The sequence below is a fragment of the Anabrus simplex genome, chromosome 14 (genome assembly GCF_040414725.1).
Source record: "Anabrus simplex isolate iqAnaSimp1 chromosome 14, ASM4041472v1, whole genome shotgun sequence".
NCBI classification, from domain to species: domain Eukaryota; kingdom Metazoa; phylum Arthropoda; class Insecta; order Orthoptera; family Tettigoniidae; genus Anabrus; species Anabrus simplex.
Window position 1 is genome coordinate 88,746,158 of NC_090278.1, and position 24,828 is coordinate 88,770,985.

A 24,828-nucleotide genomic window follows, 5' to 3' on the forward strand; every position below is an offset into this window, starting at 1 on the left:
TTCTAATCACGTACGCTGAGTGGACCTCGAACTAGCCCTCAAGAACAGTTAAAAATCCTTGACCTGGCCGGGAATCGAAGCCAGGTCCTCCGGGTAAGAGGCAGGCACGCTACCCCTACACCACGGGGCCGGCATCATATTGAACATCTACGGTAATCAAACCATTGGGCAAATTGTTTCCTTTGTTTAGTATTTCATTGTGTTCACAATGTTGTGCATCCTCGAGCATGTTAAATAATAAAGAACGTTACTGGGACCAACAGGCGAGAGGAGAAACGATCTAGTGCATTCCTTGACTGACAAGTGTGTTCTCGTACTGTGTGTGCAGTTACGGCTGTTTAATAAACAAACTCCCTGTAAGACACAAGGACAATTCTGTGCAAGTGGAACTAGTGCATATGCGTGGTACATTATCTCTGTCTCCATCATACGTACCGATTCCCCTCCCTCCCCTTTTCTTCCCTGAAGCACGATAGGGACTTGTGCTCAGGCATAGTAAATACGTCAAGTCTGTCAATTTGAATCGCATGCCCAGAAGTAACGAAGTAACCTCGTTGTCTTGAAAATAAAGAAATGTTTTCTCCGCCAATCCGCACCATCATTATTAAACGAAGAGCGTCCCTGATTTTTTGTCAGTCTAGTCCTGATATGCCCAGTATATGACTTGATTTGACACTTGTTCATTCCTTTCCTATAATCATATACCGGTATTATACCACTGGGATACTGTACTCCTTTTCTGTTTGTCCTGTTTTCCTATTCTTCTACCACCTCTGTGAGGGGGGATCAAATATAAACAAGATTTTATTTTTTATTTAAATTCATTTATTGAAAAATACAAGGCAATTACAGTTTATTTTTCCACATAGTTGCCTGCTTTGGAAATGCATTTGGTACAGCATATGGGCAGCTTTTTTATGCCCTCATCGTAAAAAGAACAGGGTTGTGTCACCAGCCAGTTGCACGCGAAGTCTTCGACACTCTCATCATCATTAAATTTGAAATAATTGATAAGGAGATTCCACCTATTCAATACCAAAGAATAAGAATTCTCATTTAATAATAATTAGAAATGGTACCGGTTTCGACCCTAGTCCAGGTCATCATCAGCCGATTAAGAAATGAAAAACAATGTATAGGATCAGTAGAAGAGGCAATATGAAAAGGAAATGAACGGGGGTAGACACTGTAAAACTTAGAAGAAGTAAAATACAAGTCATTCAAAAGAAAAACAGTGCGCAATTCTCTTAGCGGCAGCAAGGCACACACAGCGCTAGGCAAAGTCCCACAATGATTACGAATAGTGGAGAACTGTTAAAAGCCAGTTATTTAAACACTGTCAGGCTGTAAGGAGGGTGATCAAGTGTAGTCCATTGCATTTCCTGTAGCTTGGAGACAGTTAGAGCTGCAGTATGGAGCTGCGCATTGTCGCATTGTGATGATTGCTTGACAGCTCCCATAACTGATTCCGACTTGTTCTGCAATTTCTGAGACTAAATCTCTATAGAACACTTTCCTGCCTTGTCAATACTATACATATTTTATTATATTTAATTACCATACATGTTTCGAGACCCAATTACTCTCTTCTTCAGCGGTGCCAAATATTAATTAATTAATGTTATTATTAATGTTATTAATTAATTAATTAGTATTGACAAGGCAGGAAAGTGTTCTATAGAGATTTGAATATAAGTCAATATGGACCAACATGGTGAAAATAATCATTTCTGAGACTGTCGATCGTCGTCAATAATGTTTTTAACCGCACGAATGTTTTCGTCTGTAATGCTGGTCCGAGGATAGCGAACGTGTTGCTGATTTTCCAGACATTCTTGTCCTTCCTTGAACTTTTTATGGCTGGCAAACACATGCGTCCTTGACGATGTTTGATCACCGAACTGTGCAGTCAATCTCTGGCAAATTTCTGCTGCTGTAACTCCTTTACGAGCAAGAAATGTTATAATTATGCGTTGCGCAGTGGAGGGATGCACCTGTTGCTCTGACACCGTGAGCGTTACTGACGAAACGGCGGGAAATATCTAACAGCACGCTCTTCCCACTCCTAATGGTCCTGCCTAAGTATAGGAGAAGTGCTGGGCCAGTTCTACCAACTGGTGATGTTCAGGACCAAAAAACCTGTTTATATTTAATTAAACTTCTTATTTACCTTTGTCCTATGTTTCTTCCCTTCCCCTGTACATGTCCAAATTTTTTCTTATCCCTCATGAAGACTGAAGATCTGTCAAGATGCCTGCCCTCCTGATGAGGCTGGGAAGCAGAAATGAGCTCGTCAGGGCCTGACAACTGGGACTGATGAGAGCGTGTCTATCTATTTGTGCATTTATAATTTTGATCATAATGGCCACAAATGGTCCATATTGACTTAAAACACTATTATTAGTTAAGGATCTGCCTTGTCAATACAATTCAACCACCAGGTGAGTTTCATATATGCAGACGACCTTGCATTAGCCTTCCAGTGGGCAACTTTTGAAGAGGTAGAAGGTCTGAAGGAATTAGGCATATAGTGCAAGCCTAACCACCTAAAGCCGAATCCGTCAAAATCTCTGCTTTGTGCTTTCCACCTCAAGGAAATTACGTGTCTCCTGGAATGGAACGCTCTTGGAACATTCTTTCACCCCAAAGTATCGAGGGGTAACGTTGGACCGCTCTCTCACTTTCAGAAAACACTGTTCCAACATCAAACACAAAGTCAGTGCCAGAAACAACATCCTGAGGAAGCAGAGAGGTACAAACTGGGATGCAAAGGCACAAGTTCTTAGAACCACTGCATTAGCTCTGTGTTACTCTGCTGCAGAATACGCATCCCCTGTGTGGTATAGATCATCCCACGCCAAGACTGTGGACCCTGCCTTGAATGAAGCTTGTAGATTAATCACAGGATGCCTGAAACCTACCCCTGTTTAGAAGCTATACTGTCTTGCTGGCGTTGCACCTCCAAGTATTCATTGAGAAGTCGCTGCTGATCAAGAACGACTGAAGGTTGAGAACGTTGAAGCTTACCCGCTGTTTGGTCATCATCAATCTCAGTCTAGGCTGAAATCCAGGAAAAGTTTCCTCCAGACATCAAAGTCCTTGAAAGGACCACCAGATAAGGCAAGACTTTCCTTGTGGAAATCTAAGCAGCAAGAATGGACCGAGCCGCGTGAACATCTTCCGCCTGGCTACAATGAAGACTGGAGTGTTTGGAGGTGCCTTAACCGATTAAGAACCGGTGTCGGCAGGGCTAAGTCCTCACTTAAGTTATGGGGATTCACATCAGAGGACAGCAAGTGCGACTGTGGTGAAGAACAAACAGTAATCCACATGTATAAATGTCCTCTCTGCCCATTTTCATGCTCAGAGCAAGATTTAATGCTTGCTGATGACAATGCCATAGGTGTGCCTCAGTTTTGGAAAAACACCATCTAGATGTACAGTAAATTTGGTCAATTTTCCTTTGTTTGTTAATTGTTGTAATTTTTTGTAAATAATCTAATTATTACTTTATTTTAAATGTATGATTAAGTATGCTTCTGACATGAGTAAATAAATACCGGGTGAGTTGGCCATGCGGTTAGGGGTGCGCAGCTGTGAGCTTGCATGTGGGAGATGATGGGTTCGAGCCCCACTGTCGGTAGCCCTGAAGGTAGTTTTCCCGTGGTTTCCCATTTTCACACCAGACAAATGCTGGGCTGTACCTTAATTAAGGCCATGGCTGCTTCTTTCCCACTCCTGTGCCTTTCCTATCCCATTGTCGCCATAAGACCTATCTGTGTCAGTGTGACGTAAAACAAATTGTAAAAAAAAAAAAAAAAAAAAAAAAACCAGTTCCACCCTTCTTGACATTCAACCCATTCGCTTGACTGCCCACTGACTGAGTTTAAAGTGCAAGCACATCTTCAAGGCCTTTGCATCGAATGTAAGTCACTTTTAATTTTATGCAACGAGTTCTTATTTCGTTAAGTCACAGTAGAACTATCAGATGTTAGCTTTTTCCTCTCTTCTTACAGATAAGGCGAGTGCACCTTAACCTGACAGGCTTATCCTTTAACACAACAATACTTGTTTACATTTGGATGCACCTTGACAATGATTACATCAAAAACAGGCACATATTGTATCAACGCTATCAGGAAGAACAACATGAGACCTATAAAGGGTGATTGGAATATGAAGGTCACACAGTTGCCACACCAAAACATTATTTGAAAATTGCAAATCAGCATAATATATATTAACTCTCACATGATATTTATATGATAATATTTATTCATGTTTTAACTAATGTATTTTATTTGAGATTGTGACCAGTTTTATGTTAGAGTGTACATTGTTTAAAAGGTCAAATATATTTAAGTGACTGTAAGCTGAAGGAGAAATATTTGTTTGTCCATCTCTTGTCCTGTTTCTCTACGGGGTCGGGTATGAGGTGAGGTGAGATGAATCTGTCATGGTGGGTTTTTATGACCCGATGACCTTCCTGACGTCAACCTCATCAGAGGAGTTCATGAGATGAAATAAATGATGTGATATATGACAGTAGGAAGGGAGAGGGTGAAAGCTGGTGCCAGCACATAGCCCACTCCTGTCGAATAGCACCAAGGGGGTCGTCATCCGACAGACGAATTACCATCAATAGCATCAAATGCCCTCACTCCATACAAGCACTGTGGAGAGGTCTGGAATTTAATCCAGGCTTTTGGCATGCGATCTAGTGATTAAAAATTGTATATCACCACCATCTCCCCTACCCTGCCGGCCAACATTCTGATCGTGAAATTTTTTCGACCAACGGGACTCGAACCAGCTAACCACGGTGTCAGACCGTTTATATTTCAATGCTTTAATGATCATGGCCACCAGGCGAGCTAAGCTGAAGAAGAAAATACCCATATGTTCTCGAAACATGTACTTATATATCTTTATGTGTTAGATGTGTTTGACAATAAATTAGGCATTGTACTGTACTGACACGGTAAAGTCATCTTGGTTCTCATGCGCACATTGTTATCCAAAGTAGATGTCTTACGAGGTTGTAGAAGTTGGAACTGCTAGCCACTCCGTTAACTGTTTCTTTATTTGTATTACCCCTACTGGAAATCATACTCCTGAGGTATTTTGAATACCTGTATGCATTGAATGTCTTCACCTTCAAGCTTTATGTGGCAGCCAGTATCTTTCCTACTCATTTTCAGTGCAACAGTTTTTATTGTGCCAACTTTCACCTGATACTGTTTGAACTTTGCTACCCATTCATCTTGCCTAGTTCGTACCTCTGCCTCTGTCTCTCCCCAGATGGCTACATCATCAGCAAAGACCAATGTGTATAGTTCTCCATCTAGTTCTTCTTTAAGGTTCTTAAGAATACTGTCCATAACAGTAATGAATAGCAGTGGCGAGAGTGCGCTCCCTTGTGGTATTAAACTATTCAGAATGGTCATCTCCAACACACACACAGCTGCTACAGTTGTGGTTCAGCACTCAGAACTTGTCTATAGGATAATGAAATGGCATATGGCTTTTAGTGCCGGGAGTGTCCGAGGACAAGTTCAGCTTGCCAAATGCAGCTCTTTGATTTGACGCCCGTAGGTGATCTGCACATCGTGATGAACATGAAATTATGATGAAAACGTCAGAAACACCCAGCCCCGTGCCAGAGAAATTAACCAATTATGGTTAAAATTCCTGACCCTGCCAGGAATCAAACCTGGGACTCCTGTGACCAAAGGCCAGCATGCTAACCATTTAGCCATGGAGCTGGATATCTGTGGGATATTCAGGCACTTTCAGTTCTCTGAGACATTTCTATATGACTGGTGTAGTCGCCCTATCATATTCCTTTTCTAGGTCTAAGATTACTACAAATTAGGTCTTTCCCTCTCTTCCAATGCTTTTCCGTTAAAATCCTTAGGGTGAAAGTCAGTTCTTTTGTTCTTCTATTGGCTCCAAATCAGCAAAATGTGACTGTTTTCTGTATTACTGTTGGCTGGCCAAGTTTCTTTAAGTTCGTGATAGAGCTTGCATCGTGTCCAGCCACAAGATTGCCACATATGGTAAAAATAAATCTGACCAAATGAATGGTCTAACCCAGTGGCATTCAAACATTTTGGTTGGTGTACGGTCCCCAAAATCCACAGTTAAATTGAAATAATAAATATGGTAGTTCAACTTACTTGTATTGAATAGGTTGAACTATCATATTTATTATTTCAATTTAACTGTGATAATTTTCAATACGGAACAATGAAATTTTTATCTTTAAATCCCCAAAATCCAATCGTTTTAACTTCATAGCCCCAGAGTACGAATAGATTGCAATTATACCAGAAATAACAAGTGATTGTTGCTGGAAGCTAAATAATATTGACTATAATCATCATCTTGAGCAGGTTATTTCACTGAGGCATGAAAGAGTTCTGACCATTGATTTAAAGACGCATGCCCTTGCCGGGATGACAGGCAAGCAGCTAAGCCGCTACACCATTCTGTTCCCAGTAACCACAATAATGAATTATATATACTGTATATCTCGTGGTTGAGCAAAGGTAACCTCGTAACTCCTTCGGAGTAAAGTTTACAGGAGAAGCCCAGAACTGAGAGTTCAGTGATGGCTGGAGAACTGTTCCTGGCATTTTCGTTGTTTAACGACCATTGGAGTCTCGTTTTCTCTTCTCAGGCAACATGGCAAGTCTTCAAAAGAAATGTGGTTTTCTTGTGACTGGAATGACAAGATTTATTTGCCTAGCAATGATATAAATACGAGTATAATGCAACAATTACTGTTGTACTATATACGGTACACTGCTACTGGAAAAGGTGAAGTGAATGAGTGGATTTTGAAACAAAACAAAGAAAGGATCAATACAGCATAAGTAAGCATTTTTTCATACCTAGTCAACGAGAGGTACAAACCGACATGTATTTCAGAGTGAATAGTTCGAAGAGGGGAGTCTCTGTAGTGGTAGACAAAAACACCAAGGCCTTCCGCACTTGGAGCTTCACACAAGCGAATTGCTAGCTGCATGAAGGTAGGCTACAAGCGAGCTACTTTTACAGCATGCATCCGCCAATGGAGTGACACAACCTTGGAAGTGTTCGAGGGATTTGTGTATTTGCTTGTTGTAATTTGTGTCCAGTACATCAAGTGATGGAGAAGATATGGTTTTCTACTGTTATTACACTGCACTACGGTGGAGGCAAAGGAAATCAAGAAAATACTGGGTTTCCCCCTACTTAGTAGTGAATGCAAGGCGTAGGCTATTCATAGTAGCAGAAGATCTGCCATTAGTAAGCATAATACGTTTTACAGAATGTACAAACAATCAACATCTCCATGTTTCACTTCTGTATAAAATGTCCCTCTTCCCAACTTCCTTAACAAACCGGGCTTCCATGGTGCCTGACGTAATGCTTGACCCCAACGAGCTAGAATAACATTATATGACCTGGTGACACGGAGATTGTATTTTCAACATTTTTCATCATTCAAGACATGACAACTGAAAACATGGCGGACGTTCGTTCAATTAGCTTCAGCCAGGCAGCGCTTTACCCTCTCTATGATATTCTAGCCCCCCGTTGCTTGACCCAGAACATGACAATCAAGGGGAGCGGATTCGTCACTTCAAGCTTGCGACTTGCACTACACGTGGCTTGTGACGCGCATCCTCCACTTTGCCTCCTAACCGCATACATGAAGGTCGATTGGCAGATCCCTGTTCCCTAACAGAGGAAGTGTCGACTGAACTACAAAGTGTCGCCAGCATTCCACTTGCGTGAAGCTCTATGTGCGGAACTCCTAAATCAAAATAAAATTTTATTGAAAATGAGCGGGCTGAACTCTTTTCTGAGCTGCTCACTGGAAAAGGTTGGAAGCTAGGATAAATTAGCATACTCCTTGAGACGACCCAGCGCACCACTGGTGTAACCAATCCAGACCAATGGTTCTGTCATGGGATACTAGAGGTCTGTACTCCACTTCGAGGCCTAACCTGGGGGGTTAATGCTCCCAAAGCCCCTTTTGTGAGCCTCCTGAGTATCTTGTAACGTGTCCAAGTTGTGCCATATCGGACCTCTAACCTAAATTTTGCCCTCCGGGTACAAAAGCCTTTGTAATAAACAAACTCATTTTAGAATACCTACTTATGAATTTAACAGTAAATCAATCTATAGAGGCAAAATCGCTTCTACCTAAACTTTATCTCCATATCTAATCCGGTATGTTTCTTTCTATCTCTGATATTTCTTTACAGGACATTCTGCTTTGCTGTGAAGGCAAACTCAGAAGAATGGCTTCTCTTGTTGTCATTCTGCTGATCAGTCTCTTGTTACAAGTTCCACGGACAGTGTAAGTGTACTGATCCACGTATTTATTATCGTCTGGATGTTGATCTCACCATTTCTCTTTTTGCCCATGAACATTGTAACTTTCAAATTAGTGAATTAGTTCAGGACAGAAATGAATTACTTCAGATTAGTTGTCTCAGTGATGTACTTGAAAACAAACCTGAATTTATTATCATGGATATGTTTATGGGCTGGGGTCTATCTGGAATTAGCATCATTCTTTTCCTGACACCATTGTAACCATGACAACCAGTATTCCTCTATGTATACGAAGGGGTATCCAGAAATAACCGGAAGCTTGTGTAGTAGGCATTTCTGCTGCTAGGCGTGTATAGTGCAACTCATTGCCAGGTAGAGGTGGGCTAAACTGCTAATTGCATGGAACAGTTTCAACTGTTCCTGTTTCAAACTCAAAAGAGTTTCAACATAACCGTTTTGAATAGCAGTTTTGCTTCTCCTTTCAAATAGCGACATGACACTATCGCTGCACACTGCTATTGATAGGTGATGCAATGAGTTTGTGGTACAGTATGCGTTTTATTACGGGAAACATTGCATGTTCCCATGCAGCTTATTATTGTACAATACTTGTTAAACATATTTAAAATAGTGACTTAAAGAATGCTGTACAGGACAAGTTAACACAAAAATAAATTAAACAGTACAGTTTCAGGAGCAGTGGTCGTAACAGGGTGTTTTGTGAAATAGCTACATTCCGAAACGGTTTCGATACCGAGATAGTTTCAAAATAGATGCTGTGTCTTTTCGGTCCCATCTCTATTGCCAGTTCAGTGCCGCCTGTGTTGTCCACCTGGCTTGTTCTGTTCATGTGCAATGATTGTTTTTGCTAGCCCTGTTTTGTTCTTGTTTCATTTTTTATGATGGCAAGTTTAAGTGAACAACATGCAGCTGTGAAATTTTGTTTTCTACTCGGTAAAAATGCGGCTGAAACTGTTTTAATGTTGGAAACAGCTTACAAAGATGATGCTATGGGAAAAACTCAAGTGTACACGTGGTTTGCTCGGTTTAAAAATGGCGACATATCGATTGATGACAAACCTCATTCTGGACATCCATCAACTGCCTGAATCAATGAAAATGTTGACAAAATTTGAGAGTTTGTGCACAGAGACCGCTGACAGACAATTGATCAACTGTCAGAGATTAGTGGGTTATCTTAAAGCTCAGTTCAGCAAAATTTAACAGAAGATTTGGGAATGGAAAGAGTTGCTGCCAAGTTTGTTCCTCGCGTTCTGACTGACAAAAACAACGTTGAGTTGAAACGTCGTGTTTTGAAACAACAGCTTGAGACTAATCTGGATTTCTGTCAAAGGTCGTTACTGTTGATGGGTCATGGTGCTATGGTTACGACCCAGAAACGAAGCAACAGTCAAGCCAATCGATGACGTCATTGTCACCCGGTCCACAAAAATGTCGTCAAGTCAAATCAAACATCAAACAATGCTGATTTGCTTTTTTGATGCCAAGGGAGTAGTTCATTCAGAGTTTGTTCCCGCAGGTCAGACTGTCAATCAAACATTTTATTTGGAAGTTTTAAGAAGATTGTGCAACAGTGTTCGTCAAAAAAAGACCCGATTTGTGGCAGACAGGAGACTGGTTCTTCCACCATGACAACGCACCTGCACACACTCACAGCCATCTCTGTTAGACACTTTTGGCTAAAAATAGGTCAGTAGCATATCTTCTCACTGTGCGCTTTCTTCCTCTGACTAAGAGCTTGAGAACATCTTGTGTCAAGTGAATCTTGTTCTACTCCTATCCTTGAACTGGCTGGAAAACAAACCCAGGGCCTTGGAATAAGAAACAGGCACTCTATCTCTAAATCACAGGCCTGGATAATAATAATGTCACCGGGCAAGTTGGCCGTGTGGTTAGAGGGTGCGTGGCTGTGAGCTTGCATCCGGGAGATAGTGGGTTCGAATCCCACTGTCGGCAGCCCTGAAGATGGTTTTTCATGGTTTCCTATTTTCACACCAGGCTGTACCTTAATTAAGGTCACGGCCGCTTCCTTCCAACTCCTAGGCCTTTCCAATCCCATTGTTGCCATAAGACCTGTCTGTGTTGGTGCGACATAAAGCCACTAGCAAAATAATAATAATAATAATAATAATAATAATAATAATAATAATAATAATAATGTCTGGCTGAATGACTCAGACAGTTCAGACGCTGGCCTTCTGACCCCAACTTGGCAGGTTCGATCCTGGCTCAGTCCAGTGGTATTTGAAGGTGCTCAAATACATCAACCTTGGTGTTGGTAGATTTACTGGCACATAAAAGAACTCCTGCGGGACGACATTCTGGCACTTCGGCGTCTTCGAAAACCATAAAAGTAGTGAGTGGGACATAAAGCAAATAACATTATTATTTATAATAATAATAATAATAATAATAATAATAATAATATCTCCTTGACAAAAAACATCTACAATAAGAAGTGCTTATCCTGGAATTCCAAATTAAAACATTACAACACCATGGTCAAAACAGAATGCCTGTCCATGAAGTACAAGCTGGAGAAGTCGGAGGTCCTGGAAAGAAGAATCCTCAGAAAAATTAAATTAAATTAAAAATTAAATGAAAGCAAATGGAAACTTCGGAGCAACTAAGAAGTTTACCAGAAGATGGAAAGAATCACAGAGACCATGAAGAAAAGAAAAGGAGACTGGCGTTTCTCGGACATCTGTATAGAATGGGTGCAAACAGATTTACCGAACAGATATTTGATTACTTCTGGAGAAAAAAGACCACTACAGCATGAATTAAGGAAATGAAAAAGGATATGGAAAGGTTAAGCATCTCGGAATTCCAGCTGTTAGAAAGGAATACGTTTAGGAACACAGTGAAGAATTTGGAAGGGTTTCAAGCCACAGGAAGAACTAAGAGGACTGGAAGAGCCTGGACAGATGAACAATGGAAGCAGGCCAGCGAACGCATGAAGGAGTATTGGACACAGAGGAAACTCCACACGAAGAGAAAGAAATGAAGTTGTAGCGTTATCCTTAGTGGTTCCTTTGCTTGTAAAATAAAATATATCTCCTCCCATGGCACAATAGCTCCGATGGACCATGGCCTACCAAACAACCGCTGCTCAGCCCGAAGGCCTGCGGATAACGAGATGTCGTGTGGTCAACACGACGAATCCTCTCAGCCGTTATTCTTGGTTTTTTGGACTGGGGACGCCAGGACTTTGAAATTTGGAGCTTGAGTTGGTGACCATGGGCCCCTTAACTGAGTCCTGACATTGCTTCCACTTACTTGTGCCAGGCTCCTCTCTTTCAACTATCCTATCCGACCTTCCTTTGTCAACTCTTTTTCTTTTCCAACCCCGGCGCTATTAGGTTTCCGAGGGCTAGGGAGTCTTTCATTTTCACGCCCTTCATGGCCCTTGTCTTTCTTTGGCCGATATCTTCATTTTTCATTTCCTTCCATGCTTTCTCTCTGATTAGTGTTAGTGGTTACCCAGTTGTACTTCCTATTAAAACAATAATCACTTTTACCTGCAGTGGAGAAATTTCTTATTGATACAAGGAACAAACAAGTTGCTCATCAAGTTATATAAAAAATAGTAACATCAAAAAGAAACACATAATATCAAGTCGGTGTGGGGAGAGGAGACGAGTATCTATCTGAAAACACAAAAGGACAAGGATGATGTCCACTTCTTCAAATAGATTGACTCTCCCCTCATCAGTTACAGTTATGCATTCATTTCTTCTCAGCTTGAGCAAAATCATTTGTACTTCCCAGCTTTATCAGGAGAGCAAGGATCAGCACTCTTTGAGGAGTCCTCGTGATGAGACACGAGGAAGGGACAAAAAGTAAAAGGTGACTACAGGTGGAACAGAGTTGCAGAAAAGGAACCCAGTGACCCAACATCTCCTCTTCCCACCCTGTCCTCTCATTTTCTTTCTTTTTGATGTTCCTATCTTTCTTTATATAACTTGATTGACACTTACTTGTTCCTTTCTGTTATGTAAATTGACACACTGGGTCCCTTTTTTCCATGTGTGTTTGTCCTCTGTTCCTTGTCTTTTACCTCTAATATTCATCGTTATACAGAGTGTGTCACATGAGCTCAGACCGAACGCACAGTGTCTGTACTCAGCTGTTAACATGGCGAGACAGTAATCATTGCAACACTGTATTTTCATGTGTAAAAGTTCTGGGTTCATCTTAATGGTCGCATGAAGAGTCATTACTCTCGCTGTTGGTATGCAGAAAATCTTAATGATGTTAATGAAGTCCCTCATTATCATAGGAAGATTGGGGTTTGGTGTGCTGTTAGTACAAGAAAAATAATTGGGCCTATTTCTTTTTAGATGACAGTAAATGCAGAGAGGTACCAAGATGACATTTTGACACCGTTCTTCCATCAGTTAACGGAAGAAGAATCGCCTGGGTGGATTCACCCCTGCTCATACAGCAGAAAATTCCCTTCGTACAATCTCAGAAGTGTTTGCAGACAGAGTGATCTGTGGTGGTCTATTTCCCCTTCGTTCTCCAGATCAAACAGTGTGTGATTTTTACTTGCGGGGTATAGTGAAAGAAAAAGTGTATCGAACAAATCGTCACACATTGGAGGAACTGAAAGGAAACATTACGAATGAAACATTACATTGGCAGAACCTAATCGTGTCAACCAGAATCTGGTTACCAGATACAATGCCTGTATAACACAGCAAGGTAAGATGTAATATAAGATTGTATATACGCTTAAAGCAGGGCGACAATAGAGTAAATTAATGTATTATTTGGGTGCACCTTTTCAATACAAAATGTAAATAGTTTAAATTACATAAATGATTAGGGACTAGTTTCGACCTAGTACTAAGTCATCGTCAGCCTAAAGCAAAATTAAAATACAAATATCGAAGAAACTAAACAATGTAAAGACACGTACGGTCTCATAAAAGTACATACCATGTGAGATATTGTGCAGCATTATGTTAAAAAAATAACTCTCTGAAAGAGATTCATAATAAGTCCAGTGCATATTAAGAAGATGTTATAGAAAGGAATCCTTGAATTGCTGGAATATGCTGGCTTCTTTAAGATGCAGGTATCCAATTGAAGAACCAATGAGCCGAAGTTACGTCGTTTATTTATGAATAAAGTCCAGTACACCGTATAGCATTAAAAAGTCCAGTGCGCACTAAAAAGATGTTAAAGAAAGAATTCTTGAGTTGCTGGATAAGGAGATTAGAATATGCTGGCTCCTTTAAGATACTGGTATCCAATTGAAGAACCACTGAGCCGAAGTTACGTCGTTTATTTACGATTAAAAACCAGTGCGCCGTGTAGCATTAAAAAAGTTGATAGGGATGGAAATTTTTCAGTTGTTGGTCAAGGAATTCAACATATGCTGGCTTCTTAAATTTGCTGCTGTATATTCGAAGAACAACTGAGATGAAGTTACGTTGTTTTTTAAGATATTCATAGACGTAAAATCACATGGATGCTGGAAAGGCGCACAGCATGAGTTTTACTGAGACAGATGCCATAGATTGTGCGTTTGGTTTGAGTTTATATGAGAGATCCTGTATCTGTCTCTTCCCTTCCCTTCTGTTTATCCATCTTCCTCAACTCTTCCCACATCAAGAATGGTGATCTGTCAAGATGATCGCTCAGCGAGCGTTGAAGCAGAAATGAACTACTCGTCAGAGAGTGGGAAGAAATGGATAGGGAATTGATGAAGTAAGATCCCATCTATTTGAAGATGTGAAGATTATCCTTGTGCTTTCCTGTGTTCATTTTTGTCCTTGTTTCCTTTTTAACACATTCACTTCCATATCTGATCATGTTCGGATTAGGTTTCACGTGTGTAAAATACTGCATCTGACCTTGGTCGGATTTGAATTCGCACCAACTTTTTACGTTCAAATGTACATTAGGTGACACAGTACATCAGTTTGCTGGTAAATAGCGGGCAGTTGAATACTTTACTATAGCTTGGGGTAATTTTCCGCATTGTGTGATGTGTGATGTCAAACAACGTGCCAGTCCTCAGGTCTGTGAAGTGTTAGAAACTATCCACTTTGTGTCCATATCGACATGACAATCTAAGAATCAAACGCTTGTTTAACCAGCTAATCAGTACCTCTATTTGCATTTGGCAATTTTATAAAATAATTCATAATACATGTTTCATCTGCTTTGCAGACATCATCAGTTACATTCACTGAAAAAATGAAATGGCGTATGGCTTTTAGTGCCAGGAGTATCCGAGGACAAGTTTGGCTCAGCAGATGCAGGTCTTTTAAATTGATTCCCATAGGTGACCTGGGTGTCATGATGATGAAGACGACACATACACCCATCCCCCATGTCAGCGGAATTAATCAATTGAGCTACATTCACTTATGCTTAGGTACAAAAAGATGAAAGTATACACAATATATTGTTCTCATAACACCCTTGATCTCTTCTGTTGAGAAACTTATAACTTTGCCTAATGGGGGAAGGACGATGGTGTTTTAATAGTATTTTAGTTAAGGATAGCCAACGGCTGTAGCCGTGTTGAAACACCGGATCCCGTGAGATCTACGAAGTTAAGCAACATTGGGCGTGGTCAAGAGTTGGATGGGTTGCCACGCGCTGTTGGTGGGGGGTAAGGGAATGGAGGAGCGGAAAGGAACTGGCCACCCTACCGCATGTAAACTCTGGCTCAGGAACACCTCTGCGGAGGTTCGGACCTGCCTTCGGGCAGAATAACCCTTACCTTACCTTAGTTAAGGATAAGTTTTTAATTACACATTTTAAGCATTCCTACCCCTTCCATCCCCCACCACCATTGACCTTCTGCCAATCACAGATTCTTCTTGCCACACAGACCTGTCATTGTGTTTATCCTGTTGCTCCTTCCTTTTCATTCCGTCAACACTTCTTAAAAATCTTAATTCTTGATAACTATGCAATCACTGTAACATATAAGGATTGGGAGATTTTACTCCACAGGATTTGCAAGTCAGGAGAGTGTCACTGCGCCATCTACAAACAAGGGATGTCGGTAGTCGAACAGTGGCCGCTCATCACCGTCACTCCACTCATCCGAGTGCCCTGCGACTCGAAGGGCAAACGAGGCTGTAGGGAGGTGTGCATTGATATGGTAAGGAACTCCACACATCTCCATTATTTTGTATTATGTCATCATCATCATCCTTTCCCCTCATCCAGCTCCTTCCAGGCACTTCTCCACCTTCCCAGTCCAGGTTTAATTGATCCACCTTGTTCTGGAATTTCATTTCCATCATCTGTTTTGGTATACCTTTCTCCTTCATCTTCTTTACATGTCCAAACATTCTTAGTTTACTCCTATCACTTTTTTTTTTTTTTACAATGTGCTGTACATCGCACCAACACAGATAGACGGTGACGAATGAACAGGAAAGGGCAAGGAGTGGGAAGGAATCAACCGTGACCTTAATTAAGGTACAGACTGGCGTGAAAATGGGAAACCACAAAAAAACCATTTTCAGGGCTACCTTCAGCTCACAGCTGCATGTCCCTAACCGCACGGCCAAATTGCTTGGTACTCCTAACAGTTCTGCATTTAGGTTTTCTTTCCAATCATACTTATTAGGTATTTAATTGAATTCTCCTCTCCTCCCTACTTGTCATCGTCCAGGTCTCAATATGGTGCATAATACATTTTGTACATTATCTCTTTACAGTTCCTTATTCCACAAAAGGTTTTTTACACTCTGGTAGAACGCTAATCTCCACGTCAAACCTTGTATTCCGCATTAATCCACGCCCTAACTATTTGAAACTCTCCACAATTTCAAGGCTTTGACCACCAATTTTCACACTGCCTTTCCCTTGTCTGTCTTCTCTTGGTATCATTCATTCATTTATTTATTTAGCTTCGATAGACTGTACAATTACATATTTTGAAATATGCCAACAGTATAGGAGTTGTTGAGTGATTTCTTAATACTAACAATATTGAACATTTTGAAGAACAAGAAAAAAAGAAAAAGAAACCAGAAACACCAAATACCTCAATGTTAGGACAGTGCATCTTAATTTTTTAAATAATAAAAAATATTAATAACCAATATTTACAAGAGAAAATAAAAATAAAAATCTATGAATGTGGTGTTAATAATACGTAGATAATCAGTGTGACATTAACATATTTTTTTAAAGGCTATATACTAGATATTAAGAACGTTTACAAGTTAATAAGTACTAGCATCATTACCAGCACTTAATCATGTATTCCTACTCCAGCTACTCAGCAGGAGATTTTTTAAAGCTGTGGTAAATGAACTGACGGGGCTAATATCTTTAATCTTATTTGGAAACTTATTATACAATCTGATTCCAACAGAGTCTACATGTCTCAAGGCAATGGTTTTAATCTTGTGCTCGATAAAAATATTATTTCTTCTTCGCGTCTGGTAACTGTGATTGTCAAAATTCTCTCTGAAGTGATCAATATTTTTTTATTCACTTATAGAATGGATTGCATGATGTATATGCTTGGTACTGGGAGTATCCTTAGTCTCTTAAATAATGGTCTGCAATGATCTAACCTGTTACGTCTCTACATAATTCTGATAGCTTGTTTCTGTATTTGAAAAATAACATCAAGATTTGATTTGTAGCAGCCCCAGAAACCAATAGCATAAGTGATGACTGAATGGAAATATCCAAAATATGATATTCTAACATATTCTTCACTACAACTATTAGATAAAATCCTTAAGGCAAAACAAACAGAGCTCAGAGACTTCCCTATTTTATTAATATGACAATCCCATCACTATGTTCTTGCTTTTCTGTGCGTTGATTTGTGTTTTATATTCAGTACATATCTTTCTCATTCTGCCATCTACTCTCCTTTTCCGTCTATCGTGGTACATTTCTTCTTCTCGGATTTGGCACCGTTCCAGGTCCTGCTTTATTTGAGAGATCTGTCTTTTCCTCGGTCCGCCTCTACGTCTTATGCCTCCCATATCTTTTTCAAACCATTCTTTTACAAGTGTGTTTTGGTCAATTCTCTTTAAGTTTCCAAACTATTTCAACCTTCATATGATTGGCTATGTTTTCATGAAGAGGTTCATCATCATCCAGTTACTAATACAAATGTTGGTTTGGAACAGCAAAAGCAAAGATAGTAACCCTACATGTATTTCCATCTTGAGAAAGTCGTTTCGTGTCTTGATACCTCATGCAGACGACATCTTTCTGTATGATCTTGGTCTTCCTCTACTTTTTTTTGGTCTTCCCTCTAATATGGTCAGTAAGATCTCTCCAATCCTCAGAATATGTCTTAATAGGCTGCATCTTAGTCTTTTTTTTTTTTTCATCAGGACTTGGTTAATTTGTGCTCCTTTCTGTCCAGCTAATTTTGAGGATTTGTCTATAGCACCAGAGTTTCAAGTGGAGTTACAGTAGGGTCTACAAGTTCAATGTCAAATTAACAGAAGTTACATTTTAATAATCATTGACAGGTGCTAGATTCGACATACTACAGAGGTAGTAGTCAACGTGTGCGCGCACACACACACACTCTCTCTCTCTCTTAACAAGTCCTGATGAAAAAAAAAAAAAAAGACTAAGATGCAGCCTATTAAGACATATTCTGAGGATTGGAGGAATCTTACTGATCATATTAGAGGGAAGACAAAAAAAAAAAAAGGAGAGAGAGAGAGAGAGCGTGCGCGCGTGCGTGTGTGTGTGCGCGCGTGTGTGTGTGTTACAATTAAAATCATTTAGTGTTTGACTACACACTAAGAAACTAACAGACACTAATGAGACTGCCAGAATGGCAAGTGGGTGAACCATACCTCAGTGTCCATGACCTTGGCAAAAAAATATATACCCCTGGTACCCTCTTCAATAAAAAGAATTACCTGATATGACAACAGGGCTTGTACAAACGGCTCTTTTGTTTTATTTTTATAATTCCTAGTTTTGTCGCCGAAAATGGAATAAAAATGTAAGGATTTCTCCACAAAGTGGTGGGTGCATGGGGGAACTGGGGGGTGGCAGTTGCTGCCACTATTCCTTGATAAAAGTGGAATAGACAAATTGGCAAGATGTAGAATAGTATGAGTAAGGGAAAAAAAAGCTGAAAAATGCTAAGTGGTTCACAAACATTTAAACTGTAAACTACAATAAATCACACTTTTTTCCAATGACATCCATGTTGACATGATCTCTTCCCATGCTACATCAAATATATTCTAATCAATGTGTTACAATTATTCTACTTCATCATCAAGAAAGTTTTAATCAGTGACCTTTGTGTGTCATATAGTACCACTTGATTTTTATTTTCTCAACTGAAGAAGAGCTGAAACATGTACTGTTTACAGATTTTTAATCCTTACCCATGATAAGGATCTGCAATTTGTAGAGTACAAAATTGAAATATAACAGTATAGAAAGGTGGAAAAAATCTATATATTTTCTAAACAAGAAAATTCTGAAAAATAATGCTGTGATTGTGAGCAAGCATACCGAAACACATGATACACAGCTACAATGTTTGTATCAAAAAGGGTAGTTTCCCCCCTCGAGCTGTTCTTGTAAGCGGATGCAGAACATTTGAATGCATGGTGCTGTTTTCCTTGTAGCAGGGAAACGCTAATTTTCTAGGGCAAGTCTTAAAAATTATAAGTGCACGATTCTGCCTGAACTGTTAATCCTGTTAAAAACCCATAAAGTTTACTTGGGATTCATTTTCTTCCTAACACCAACAGTTTCTCAATGCTTCGTCTATTAAAATCAAAATAGTGAGTGAAATGGTAATTTTTCCAAAAATGGAGCAAACCTGCAGGATTTAGAGTTATGAAGCGGTGATTGTGCACTTAACATAAATATTATAAAAGAAAGAAAATTTGAAACATTAAAAAAAATTTGGAATTGATAAAACCATACCATAAAATCAAAATTAAACAAGGTAAAATAAAAAGCAACTCTGGCAGGATGTGGAAAGCAGAAGGAACCCTACAAGGTTATGGATCAAAGGACTTTTGTGGCTGAAACTTCAACAAAGAATAATTTAGTTAATTCTGATTTATTATAACACACACAAAGGAAAAGGAAATAAGGAACACTACTGGTAGTATAAATTAAAAAATAGAAATACGAACTGTGATGTAATTAAGTTGCAGTCTTACAATCTTGCTGGAACTGGTCTTGAAGGAAAATACTTTTTGAAGTTTAGATGTGAAGGCAAATAGGTAAACTGCGCAGAGAGAGTTGATATTCAAAGAAAATATTCTTAATCGATTATAAATTGAAAATGTGAAGCGACCACCTTCACTATAGAAAAATGCAGGTCATAGGAAAACAATTTAAATGAATTAGATTTACTGGGGTCAAGCTTAGTGAGAAATTTAATTTTAAGTTACAAAACTGTTAGAAAAGCTTGCCTTGTGCAAATATGACCCATTGTGAATTTATTTTAATTCTAGGTTGATAAAACTGATGGGTAAACTCCTGTAACAAGTTAAAATTTGAAATAAATATAATTTAAATTACATTAGGAAATTTAATATTGCTTACCCCAAGAGAAGCCAGAGCTCCCGGGCAACACATCCACTCTGCATGGTTCCGAAGACTGAATCTACCGTGATGAGTTTTCCTAATGTAGCGCAAGCACGTGGGGAAGCAGGAAACAGCACAGCTAAATTAATGACCAGTGACCACAAAGGAGTTACCTTTAAATTTATTTAAACCAATCAAATTAAAAATTTTAATTGGACGCTTCTTGTCTTATCCTTGGAAACTTCTCGAAGCTTGTATATTGTGCAAGTCCCAGAAAAATCAACACGTGCAGTACAGGGTTTCCCACAAATTTTTACAATAAAAATTTAATACAATTTTCAAATGATCCAAAATTTACTTTTTAGGCCAAATATAGAAACACTTGCATCACATGTCACAAATTAGATTCTCTATACAGAGTGCATTTTCTTTGTGTGCACTTGTCCACGTTCAAGTAGCATATTTAGTATAAGGCTCACACATTGAGCATGGTACAGCCGTGTGGATTAGGGTGAAAATTGTTATTTGTATTCATTAGTGGTCCAAGTCCGACTGAGAGAGAGAGTTCGTTAAGGTAGAAGGCAACGGAAATATATGTCTTGGAGTCTAATACACACGTCATCATCATCATATGCAGTTTCCAGCTGTTGGTTGGGTGTACTTGGAACATAAGCCTCTCCATCTCCTCTTATCTTCCCACCACTTCTCCCTTTTCACTCTTGCCCAGTCCTCTCTTCTTCTCTGTACACACTCTCCCACTCCTTTTATCCACCTATCTCTTGGTTGTTCTGTTATCTCCAGGGTATCCTTTACTCTGTCATTCAATTCATGTGTCCATGCCATCTAAGTCTAGATGTCTCTATCCTGTTTTGTAGTGGCTCTTCTTTTACTATATCTCTAACCTCCTCATTTTTCATCTTATCCATTCTTGTCACTCCTACCCTGCTTCTCAGAAATTTCATTTCACTTGCTTGTATTCTAGTTATGGTTCTCTGCCTCATTACCCAAGTTTCTGCTGCATATGTCAGAACAAGTACATAGTACATTCTGTATATCAGTCTTTTGCTTCTCTGAGGGACATCCTTGCTCCAAACCAGGCTTCTGACACTTTTCAGTAACGCTCCTGATCGATTATTTCCGTATCATTTCTTCCACTTTCCTCTAAGATACTTCCCAGGTACTTGAAACTCTCTACATTCCTAAGCTGTTCCCCTTCAAGCATTATCCCTCTTGTAAGTCTCTCCTTCTTTTAGTTGTGATCATTATCTTGCTCTTTTTGGCTCTAGTACACAAGTGATGTAGATAATTTGGTATATCTGATGAATTTAAACTTACCTAATTTGCATGTTTGATGACAGGCAAACCAGACATGGCTGAAGACATCAAGTTTCATGTGTGGCATGTTGAAGGGAGACACAGATTCCATGGAGGTAAGATCTGTTAGTGGATAGAAATGTGGCTTAAATGAATATCACTAAGAACATGGTTATAAGGGGCTGTGTGTACCACAGGTTTGTTTTCAATGGTCTTATATAATAGCAATAATAAAGTACAGTAGAGCCTCTCTAGTCTAAAACATATGGGACCAAGCCTTGTCGGATTGCAGAAATCTTATACCAGGTGCATGCAGTAAGTTTTTGCCAGTTTTCACAGTAAAGAAAACGTAAAATCAAGGGAAATTCATTTTTTTGTTTATTCAAAATATTGGCCATGAGCTTCTACACACTTCTTTTTTGCTATTTGCTTTACATCGCACCAACACAGTTAGGTCTTATGGCAATGATGGGACAGGAAAAGCCTAGGAATGGGAAGGAAGCGGTCGTTGCCTTAATTAAGGTACAGCCGCAGCATTTGCCTGGTGTGAAAATGGGAAACCAGGAAAAACCATCTTCAGGGCTGCCAACAGTGGGGTTCGAACTCGCTATCTCCCGGATGCGAGCTCACAGCTGTGCGCCTCTAACTGCACAGCCAACTTACCTGGTACTCTCTACACACTTCACCTATCTTTCAGGTAAGTTATGAATACCATGAATGAAAAACTCTTTGTCTTTTGTGGCAAACCATTCGTCGAGTCATTTTCAGCTTCCTCGAAATTGATGAACTGCTGCTCTGTGAGTGCGTGCCCCACTGATGCGAGTCAGATGGCGCCAGGTCGGGGCAGTGCGGTGGGTGCCGAAGGATGTCCCATCCAAGCGATTTCAAGGTGCCTTTCACTGGTTTTGCTGTGCGAGACGGCGCATTGTCGTGTAACAAAATCACCTTGCCATGTCTTCTGGCCCTTTTTAGTTGTCTTTCAATCAATACGTGATTTAAATGAACCATTTGTTGGCGATAGCGTTGTGCATTAACAGTTTCATTGGGCTTCAAGAGTTCATAATACATAATACTGCTACCAGAGCGTGCACTGTCTTTCACATTGAAATCATGTCTCACATGTTCTAATTGATGGAGCGTGTTCACCATGTTTCTACCAGCAAACAATGACTTTCCACAGCTTTTTTCTTTTGATTAAATAAGAAAAGCAATGTATGCAGCAAATGTTCTTTTTCAGGCACAAACATCGACATGATCACTGAACGATACAACACAGACGCTAGTGTTTGGCGGACTCAACTTGTATACGTTCGTAGGTTAATGTCAGACGAACAAACTGACGTATGTGTCAAATTGATACACCGTGTACTGTTCGCTGGTCCCATCTCTTAGTGAAACCGGAAAAGACTTATGCATACACCTGGTAGTTGAGGAAAGCAAAGAAGTTATTTCAGTTCTTACCTGAAGTGGGCCAGAAAAGAGGAAAACATTGTAGAAATTTATTTGGAACTAGTACATGTTATATGTAATCATCAAATGGGGGATGGTGACCTGTGACCATACACTGTATCCAATTTCAGCCTTATGCATCAGTCAAATTGAAATAACTAGATAATGTTCATAGATTGCCATTGAAGTTGTCATTTCAAACTTGTTTCCTTTCAGTTGGCAGTGTTCTTCAAGAGCTGTTTCAATAATGACTGGGAGTCCACTGGTATTACAACCACCACATCTTTCTGCTGTAGGATTGGCCGACCAACCGAGTGCTGAGCAGTGTCTGTGTGCAAAAAGTTTTGTTTATCATAAACAATGATGAATAGAATATCTAGTGTGATCACTCCGCTCTCTTAACATTGTCATTGGTGACGCCGCCGAAGTGTGGTGCTGCAGTTGCAACAACATGTGAACCAAACTGTCGATGAAGGTAACAGCGTGCGTGTGTGAAGTCATGATAGCAGTTTGAACGCCAATCAGAGAATTTGTTTGTTTTGATATTTTCAGAAAATCTGTAATAATATCTATGAAATGCTTTGTGTGTGCAATCGACTAGTTTTCTAATGGTAGACAATATTTTTATACCACCAAAAGAAAATACACTCCAGATTAACCAGGATAATGTAGGGTTAAGACTTCCCGGATAAGTAAAATCGCAGTTAATCCTCAAAAGTTAAAAATAGAGCAGATGTACTGAAAGTACAGTTAACATGATAACAAATGATACTATTGTATTCTTTTTTATTAACTTACCCAATACTTTGTACTAAAAGTAGCACTTAGCACAGTTAATAAATAGAAAAATAGCACTTTTCATTGAAACTAATAAGGCAAACAAAAATATTGAGACTACATAACTTCACTGTTTCTGAAAGTAATCAGTCATGGTTTTCACCCTTTGTGCTGAGAAACAGGTTTTCTTTATTTTGCTTCTCAAGTTTCTCAGAACAAGTTTTTGGGTGACAAGAGCATCATTCTGGCCCTCGATGTTTGCCAAGGCACACAGACTTACAATAATTGAAAATCTTCCACCTTTTTGATACTTTTTTATTTGCTTTTTAGCAAATTAGTTAATTATAAACATTACATGTTTCATTCTCACTTGAGAACATCTTCAGCTGTTGTTAAGCTTAGGTGAATCGCTAAGTTTCTGAGTACATTATTTTCAGTTACATTGTTCCTCTTAAAAACTATTTCATATAAATTAAAATGATGTTAAAACAATGTGGGGGTTAATGGGTTGATGAAATGAGACAGGATGAATACACAGTTAGCCTACTTAAAAGCTATATCTATTCATTGGAATAGTTGTTAAAAATTTCAACTCTGTTACACTAAAAATATTTGTTTGTTTTCCAGTTAAAAGTTTAAAAAAAAAAATGATTGACTTCTTGACACTGTTCTAATTATTGTTGAATGTTCATTTCTTTCACTCCTTCCAGGTTGGCTGTTATTTATTTTGAGCTTGCTTAATGTGCCCTAAATTGAGTCTAATGCGGAACTATGAAGCTGATTGCTGGTCACTTTTTGAGAAGGAAGCTTTGTCTCAATTTCTTACTGTTGTTAAACTCCAATTCTACCATGACCCTGGAGGGGCAACGTTTGAAGCTGCTTTGCGTCTTGTATAATAATGGTGTGTGTGTTCCGTTGTTTGCTCCTCCTTAACAACAGCTGAAGATGTTCTTAAGTGAGAACAAAACATGTACTGTTTATAATTAACTAATTTGCTAAAAAGCAAATAAAAAAGTATCAAAAAGGTGGAAGATTTTCAATTATTGTAAGTCTCCGTGATTAGTATTTGATACGGAAAATGAAGCTGATTACTTGCAATTTGCCAAGGCAGCCCCATGCGTAACTCTTTGTTGTGCTTGTGCGGCGTGAGCAACTGTTTCCCCCTCCTTATCACTTCCTGCTCTCTCCCTGCCCTTTACTTTGTCAACAATATGTTCGTCTGCTAGCTCTTCGTAGCCTCAGTCGTTCTGGTCATAATTGAACCACTGACGAATATTTTCTTCGTCAACTTCCTCTCCACCTGGGACAGTTTTTAGGGCTTCAGTCACTGTATTAACTGTATCAGCTTCATCAAATCCATCGTCTTCAGAAATATCTGGTATGATTTTTTTCCAAGACTGCACAGTTGTC

General features: G+C 39.4%; 1 protein-coding gene across 1 annotated transcript; it reads left to right on the plus strand.

Annotated features, from left to right (window-relative positions):
- The first annotated feature begins 8,238 nt into the window (after positions 1-8,238).
- On the plus strand, positions 8,239-23,688 carry LOC136885456 (follicle cell protein 3C-1-like). Its single transcript, XM_068230372.1, has 4 exons — positions 8,239-8,353; positions 15,331-15,481; positions 21,237-21,308; positions 22,858-23,688. Exons 1-4 carry the CDS (start codon positions 8,295-8,297, stop codon positions 22,960-22,962), a joined length of 387 nt encoding a protein of 128 aa, XP_068086473.1. The 5' UTR covers positions 8,239-8,294; the 3' UTR covers positions 22,963-23,688.
- Positions 23,689-24,828: the final 1,140 nt, after the last annotated feature.

Excerpts from the sequence above, each read along its gene's own strand:
- LOC136885456 (XM_068230372.1), top strand. The coding sequence starts at position 8,295 with ATGGCTTCTCTTGTTGTCATTCTGCTGATCAGTCTCTTGTTACAAGTT. Across the intron at positions 8,354-15,330 it reads TTACAAGTTCCACGGACAGT|GATTTGCAAGTCAGGAGAGT; the intron begins GTAAGTGTACTG and ends TTTACTCCACAG. Across the intron at positions 15,482-21,236 it reads GGGAGGTGTGCATTGATATG|GCAAACCAGACATGGCTGAA; the intron begins GTAAGGAACTCC and ends GTTTGATGACAG.